This window comes from Mercurialis annua, linkage group LG6 (genome assembly GCF_937616625.2).
Source record: "Mercurialis annua linkage group LG6, ddMerAnnu1.2, whole genome shotgun sequence".
Lineage (NCBI taxonomy): Eukaryota > Viridiplantae > Streptophyta > Magnoliopsida > Malpighiales > Euphorbiaceae > Mercurialis > Mercurialis annua.
In genome coordinates this window covers 34236784-34244366 of record NC_065575.1, presented here as the reverse complement: position 1 = coordinate 34244366, position 7583 = coordinate 34236784, and the positions used below count along the sequence as shown (strand labels likewise).

At 33.1% G+C, this 7583-nt stretch overlaps 1 protein-coding gene across 1 annotated transcript; it reads right to left on the bottom strand.

Moving 5' to 3' along the window:
* Positions 1 to 1749: 1749 nt before the first annotated feature.
* LOC126687730 (uncharacterized) lies at positions 1750 to 7093 on the bottom strand. Its single transcript, XM_050382287.2, has 7 exons — positions 6782 to 7093; positions 6463 to 6611; positions 5993 to 6036; positions 5305 to 5882; positions 3410 to 3490; positions 2778 to 2840; positions 1750 to 2214 (listed from the first exon to the last, which is right to left on the bottom strand). The coding sequence occupies exons 1-7, from the start codon at positions 6833 to 6835 to the stop codon at positions 2158 to 2160; spliced, it is 1026 nt and encodes a 341-aa protein (XP_050238244.1). The 5' UTR covers positions 6836 to 7093; the 3' UTR covers positions 1750 to 2157.
* Between the last annotated feature and the right edge of the window lie 490 nt (positions 7094 to 7583).

Below are 7583 nucleotides of genomic sequence, written 5' to 3'. Positions count from 1 at the left end.
CGAATTAGCCAAAATAAAATAAAAATTCTTTTGGCTCAGATTGATTTCAAACTTTTTACGATCGATTTGATTTTGGTTTGGTTTTGAATTTTTCACAGCCTGCTCGATTTTGGTTCGGTTTGATTTTGAATTTTGAAAATCAAAAATAACCTAACTAGCCGATTTTGGTTTTTTTATTTTTCTTAATTATGTGAAATTTAAGAAAAATATACATAATATAATATATAATAAGAATATTTTTGATAAAATCAAATTTTAAAACTTGAAATTTTAATCTTGAATCTACACCAAACACAATTCAATTCATTTGATTTCATTTGAAATAAAGTCTTTATTTAAGATTCGTGATATCAAATTTAAGAATTCATTTCTAAAATAAATTTCAAATTGAATTCATTTAAAAATAATATCGATTTCACACTAAAATTGAACCAAACAATACCTAAATATGAATTGATTTTAGATCTTTGCCATCTTAAATTTGTACGTTAAAATCAATTAACTCACAATTAACCATAATACTTCCACTAATCTCTATTTTTAGTCAATTAAGACCTGAACACATTCAATACATATAATTTGAAAGTATAAAATAAAAAATATTTACCTTAATTGACCAAAAAATATGAATTAATCGATCTTGACACACAATTCAGAAAGCATGTGACCTTTTAATCAATGCTTAAATGATACTCCCTCCATTCAAAATTACATGACGTTTTAAAGAGTTAATATTATTCTCAAATACCTGATGTTTTGCAATTCCAATACATTTTTAAGTTTCATATTCCATATCTACCCTTATCTCCTACCTTTAATTAATAATGTTTTCAAAATCTGATTACACTCTTTTTAATAAGTTTTTCTCATTTTTATCAAAATCATTAAATTACACAGATCTTTCTCATTCTTCATATGGGTAAAAGGGCTTTATACCATCAATTTCTTTTTAGTTCTAAAATTTCAAAGAAGAAGCATGAACGGAGAGGAGCATAAGAGTAGAGAAGAAATTGCAAAAAAAAAGTGACGGAAAACAGAAGACTGTGCTCAATTTTGACTTGAATATGTCGGCGAATCAGAAATTCAATTTAAACAAATTTCTAACAAAAATATGTTGCCATTAAAGAATATTTGTTGCCGTAGTGAAATATGTTGTCATAATGAAATATGTGCATTAATGAAAATACAAACGTACCATCACTCGTTGGAGATCCTTGAAGAACGTTGAGATCAAAAGTAAAATCGTTAATATCGTCGTTGAGGTTTGGGATGCGATTATTCAACTGCTCTTGTAAATTTTGTCGTTGTAATTCGATATTCGGATCATGAATATCTAAATCATTTGAAAAATCTAAATTTAAATCAGAAATGTTAGGCCAAGGTTCATCTTCTTCATTTGTTGGCATTTTGATTTGGTTATAGAACATATTAGATTAAGTTGCTTTCTTTAATAACCTGCTTCTGAGAGGGAAATTAAAATTTGATTTTCTTTTTCAATTTGAAATTTTCCTTTTTTATTCAAAGTCCCACCAACACGGAATATAAAACGTTTGTTTACAATGCTTCATAGATAACAAGTTGAATATTACTCAAATTAGGAAATGCAAGCATTGTATACTTGAAAGGATAAATCTCTTTAATATGGCTAAATTAGTCAATAACATCTATATTAAAGGCATATTAATTGGTTTCTTAATTTGTGAATTATCTCCTAAAACGACAGGTAATATAGAATGAAGGCAGCAATAATTACTAAAAATCAAGCGCATGTACGAAACGCATTTGGACAGTACAAGAGATAATAACTCTTTACAGAAGCTACATGCCAACATGAGTGAATTCTCTGAAAATATCTTTAATACACATAATCATAGAGAAAAAATACAGGACAAGTAAGCTACTAGCATTAGTCAACATTCTACATGTCAAAAATTAGCCGCACTATCAAAATATTAACGCCATAGAGCTAACTGTTGGATGCAAAAGAATTTAACCGTTGCCACCGCACTTCGGAAAAAAGTAATTCTCAATCATGGAATGCGAAATTCTTCATTCGGAAGAAATGTATGGAAGTTGGTCCGTCCAAAGATACTGTATGATCCATCCATCATAGAACTTGAGTCAAATTATAATCCCAGCAAACTTCAAGTACACATGTCAAGATTGTCTTTTGGAACGAGGTATGAGAGCAAGAAGAATCTTTTTTCTGGGTCCCTGCAATTTACAAACACTTCATTAATTTATAAGCGTTTCAGACGTAATAGCAACAGAAATCGCTAATTAACAAATTCAAGAAGAATTATCGTCTTTTGACTACGATTTATCCACAGATTGTGAACCACAAACTGAACTGCTATTGCATTAACAAGGGAAAATAAAATAAAGGACAATCAAAATTTAATTTGCTAAATTTTCTTTTGCTTTTATGGAACAAAACACTCTATAGGTGTCTGAAGATGAAAAACGGTAGCACACGGACACAATCAGTAATCCCTCATTTCACTGTCTTCACTTGGGTCATCATACATGTTCAAAAGATGATAAATATAAGAACGATAGTTCAGCTAATATTGTATTTTCGCCAATTTTCAAAGCATTGAAGTAAATGCAAATTAAGGGATTCAAAACCATGCATACTTCGAAAAGTACTATTTTTGTTATATATGATGTTCAAAGTATAAAAATCATTAAATATGAAATATTTGAGCAGCATAATATTAAGGATTAGAATGCACTATATGAGGAAAGAAAAATGCAATCCAGGGGGAGGAAATTACCATAGGTATTCCCAATTCTTTGAGATCGCCTTCACCCATCTGCTTCAATGCAGCCATATCCACCTATGAAATATATCATTTAGACAATCATCTCACATGTCAGAGAAGCTGAATCAAGATCAACAGAACCATTTGCCACAATGGCTCAAACAGTCCAAATCCTTGATGCACAACTTTTTTTATTTAGGTTTGATGTACAAATTACCAATTACAATTTAATAAAACCAATTACAGGTGACAGGCATAGAAGTGAAACAACATGTTGGTCATTCTTTAGTTCTTTTTCCTCCTTCCAAGCAACTTAAGCATATCAACTACTATACTATCTATAATTCAGCATCACAAACACACCTAAATCTGAATTGCAAATTATTACAAATTTAATAACATATTGACGTTTTGAAAATCTGTGATTCCTCAAATTCATGTAAATAGTAGTGATGGCTATGGCCATGCCTTGTGAATAAAAAACATCAACAAGGCAATGCATGGACAAAACCTCAGTCCAACTTGCACATAAATTTCACCTTCAACCAAATGATCCTGTAGGCGACATCCGAAAGAAAATTCAAGGCAAAATAAAAATAAAAATGCGAAGCCATTTTTTTAGAGCAAAAATATACTTAACATACTTCCTCTGCCTTAAAAAGAATGGCATATTTCCCCAATCCCAAAGAATGCAACAAGCCTTCAACAGTTTGTTGTTCCTCAACCTACATGGAAATTGAACATAGAAGTAAGAATATTGTGTTTGAATAATAGACACACAAATAAATAAAAAGAAAGATGGTAACGACTGAAACAGTTTACCAAGCCATCAGACATAATAGCTCATCAATTACCATGAATTGGTATATATTTTCAAGAAAAAAACTGATATATAGGATGCTAAAGACTGAGTCAGTTTACCAAGCCATCAAGAGTAATAACTCTCGAAAAACAATGAAAGTGATGATGTGCAAGCACTTAATATAGCAGCAAAAAGAGGATTCTTGATGCTATGAGCTACTAAGCAAATACCATACTGAACTAATGTCTGAGAAGAACAAAAAAGAGATTAAGCATGTGCCGACATACAGAAAGAGGAGAAACCATGTGAATTATACGAGTAGCTTTCTGCTTTCAGAGATAGAGAAGAAATCTTGGTAAGAAACTTAAAGACAAAAATTGACCTAAATCTTAAAAAAAGTAATTTTGAATTATTCCATCACATCACAATGCCAAACACATATATTATCAATAATACAGATTTCTTCCCAGAGGAACAATTAGTTTCCATAAAACAAAGAAAGATTAAATTGCAAAAAGTAAAACTATCTGGACACAAAAAACTTCCCATAGTATAGCAGTAAAAAGTAGGAAGCTCAAAGATATTGATAACCCATCTAACCAAGAATATCAAGCCAATATGTGGCATTTATTTGCAGGATTTCTTGAGTTCAGGTCATCGGTAAGCAAATTAGGAACCCGTTACACCCAACCGACTACAAAGCAACTTACTATCTACTGTGTAAGCTCTGTCATTTTTTCCAAGTTATAAAAGCATAACCAGGACCAAACTCTAGAGCTCTTCATTACCACCTGTTTCATCTGTCAGCTATAAGACTCCCTCTTTCCAACCTAACTTCTTAGAAAAGGTAGGTAAAATGCATTCCTCTCTAATCAACACACAAGATACAGATATCAACACTAACCCATTTTACGCATTATTCCCTTAGATAACTTTTCACTTTCAGATGCTCAAGTTACAAAAAATGAAGCTACTTAAGTACCAAAATTGTTCTTACTAAGGTATATCTAGCTCCCATGACTATAAGCACATTTAGGAGAAAATAAATATGCTGGACAGCACAACCTGTTTCTGTTTTCAGTGAGTTGATATTAAAAAGTCCATAGCTATTGAATTATGTTTTCTCATTTCCCAATCAATAGAAAAAAAAACGCAATGCATGAGATTTAGTGACTAAAAACTCAATTCTCAAAAAACTAAAAACCTACTGGATGCAGCCAATGCCATCCATGTCATTTAATTAGAAGTCCCCAAATAATTTACCCTAGGTGCATAGTTCATAAATACTGAGGTCAACTGGATCAGGTAACCCATTCATATCCTTTCCACTGGAACAAAAACCATCTGTTGGTCTATACCCTCTCTTTCACTTCCCAAAGTTGTCTCTAGCACATCTCAGACCCCAAAAACAATTTTAACAGGTACTAATCTCCTCCTTATGTAAAATATAAAATCTATAGCATACAACTTAATTATTTTAAGAGCAAGATTCAGAAAACATGTGTACCATAAAATTGATCCAGAATATGGGACAAAATTCCATGTGTTTTTACTAAAAATTTAAGAAGATATATCTAATCATTAAAGGAGCTACTTTCAAAAGTACTTTACCAGTAAGCTAAATGTAAGAAACCACTGGTCATAATAAATAAATAAACAAAGAAATATAGAACACATTTGAGTATGAGCACGTGGATCATGTGTATGTGTGAAAGAAAAAGGTCAAAAAGCTTGTACCATATAGGAGCTTTTCTGAATAATGCCACTTGCAGGAGGACGTTGACTCATAACAGGAGGAGGTGCAGGTTTTGTGGCTACTGTAGGCAACATGGGTTTTGACATGAAAGCTCTGGCACTACTCACAGGCCTTCTACTATCGAATGCATTATCCTTGGAAATGTATGAAACTGTCCTTGCATCATCAAACGTCCTGGTTAATGGCCTTCTTTGTATGTCTTCTGCATTTCTAGAAGGGGATAAACCTCTAGAGCTACCTAAAATTCTATCCGGGGATCTCCTTCTAATATGATCCAAAGTCCAAGGGGAATAAGAATTTCTCGACACATCCATCTGTGGCAAATTATCTGCTCTTCTTGTAGAAGGAATTTGACCCAAAATACTAGACTCCTTCGGGGCAGGAGCAAGCATATTCTGCCGTGTATTAACTGTCCTAAGTGGAGGGCCTGCAGGCTGCACTGTCCTAGACAACCTTTCACGTAGGTCCATTGTTTTCTGTTCATAATTGCTTGGAGCTGTCCTAGATGTAGTCTTTCGCATGAGTTTCAATCTAAGGTCATCTTTACCAATGCAAATATCTTTCACAATAAAAAAATGTATGTCAGTTTCACCGAGATTATATGAAGAGAGAGAGAGAGAGAGAGAGAGAGAGACATATCAAATAGCTGGTGGACAGCAAGATTACTACCTTCAAAACCATTAGAGCTTGTCAGCCAACTATCTCCTCTTTGCCTGAAAGGAGATAAAAGATAACCATCAAATTCTCTGCTGGTGATATCATTGAGTAAGCACTCCCTAAGCACAACTGCTCTAATGAAACAAAATCATGCAATGCAGCATATGCACTAACTACAAGGAAAACAATGTGATTCCTTCATTCACATTGTGTTTCAGTTTGGTTTTACTATTACCCAACATGATTTGAACCTCTTCATATCTACAAAGCTGCACAACGCATTAGAAAGTAAAAGATTCAAAAGTTAGTTAATAAAAGAAACACTATTCCAGGTGGTGACGTGAGAACCTTGTTTTCTCCAAGTACTATGTAAACATTGACAAGGTCTTCAATCCATCAGGCATATGCATACAAATATAAAACATGAAGTAATTTTACATAAGTCAAATCATAACCTTAAAGCTGATGAGCTTCATACAGACCTTTTGTTGTTAAGTTGGTTTCCGGCATGGGACGAGTAGCCGTCGAAATTAGAACCCAATCTATCTCTGACAGAACGTTTACTCCCAGCACCTTGCATTTGCATAATAGAATCACTATATCCAATACCCGTTGCAGCTCTCTTCACCACCTGTGAGTTGGTTACACTTACAAACTCAATTCAATTTGATCATAAAAAAAAAAAAAAACAGTTCTATCTAATAATCATGTTTCAATAAGACAATTCTTCCTTAAATTAAATTTTCTCGGCAACCAAACAGAAAAGAAAACAACTAAAAAAAGGCACAATAGCTAAAATACCTGACCAGCACGACCGAGATTAATAGTGATGCGATCATTAGAAGCGTCTGCCATGTGAAAAACTAAAACCTAAATAACAAAATTGGAGGAATAATGGGTTGTTATGCGATCATAATAAGAAGAAGAAACGAACCCTAACAAAATCGATGGCCGATTGAAACGAGGGATAAAGAAATTATTGCGTATGAACGAGTTAGGGTTTGGAGGAGAGAAATGGGAGACGGAGAACAGAGTGAAAATAGAGCAGAAAAAAAAGAAGACAAAATGCTCTCTCTGATGGAATGTTTATCGCCAGTGTTGATTCGGGACGTCCGATCACATGATATGGGCATGTTTAACTCAGCTGTTTCTTGTAGCCGGTGGCTGTTAGCTGTTGCTGATAGATGTTAATTGTTGGATGGTAGCTGATAGACCAAGTCCATAAGTGTTTGGTGAAATTTAATTAGCTGTAGCTGTTTATATATAAAATGACCGTAAAAGTTATAATTTTTATTTTTATTTATTAAAATGTCTGTTGGCCGGTTCAGTTTGGTTCCGTTCGGCTCGGCTCGGTTTTATAGTTTTAAAAACCGACAGTGACGAATTTTAAGGAAACCGAAATTAAATTCAAAATTTCAGACGATTTGGTATCTCACTTTCAATTATGTAAACAATTTGGTACCTCACTTTCAATTATATTAACGATTTGGTACTTTATTTTCAAATGATTTGGTAACTCACATTTAATTTCGTTAACGATTGGGTACCTATATTTAACAGAAGGTTGTAAGTGTTTGGAAAATTAAAATTGAGTTACCAAATT

What these genes read in the sequence shown, in the direction of transcription:
- LOC126687730 (XM_050382287.2), bottom strand. Translation starts at nt 6,835, where the DNA reads ATGGCAGACGCTTCTAATGATCGCATCACTATTAATCTCGGTCGTGCT. An exon ending in ATCTCGGTCGTGCTGGTCAG is followed by an intron (nt 6,612 to 6,781) that starts GTATTTTAGCTA and finishes ACCAACTCACAG; the next exon opens with GTGGTGAAGAGAGCTGCAAC. An exon ending in AACCAACTTAACAACAAAAG is followed by an intron (nt 6,037 to 6,462) that starts GTCTGTATGAAG and finishes ATCTCCTTTCAG; the next exon opens with GCAAAGAGGAGATAGTTGGC.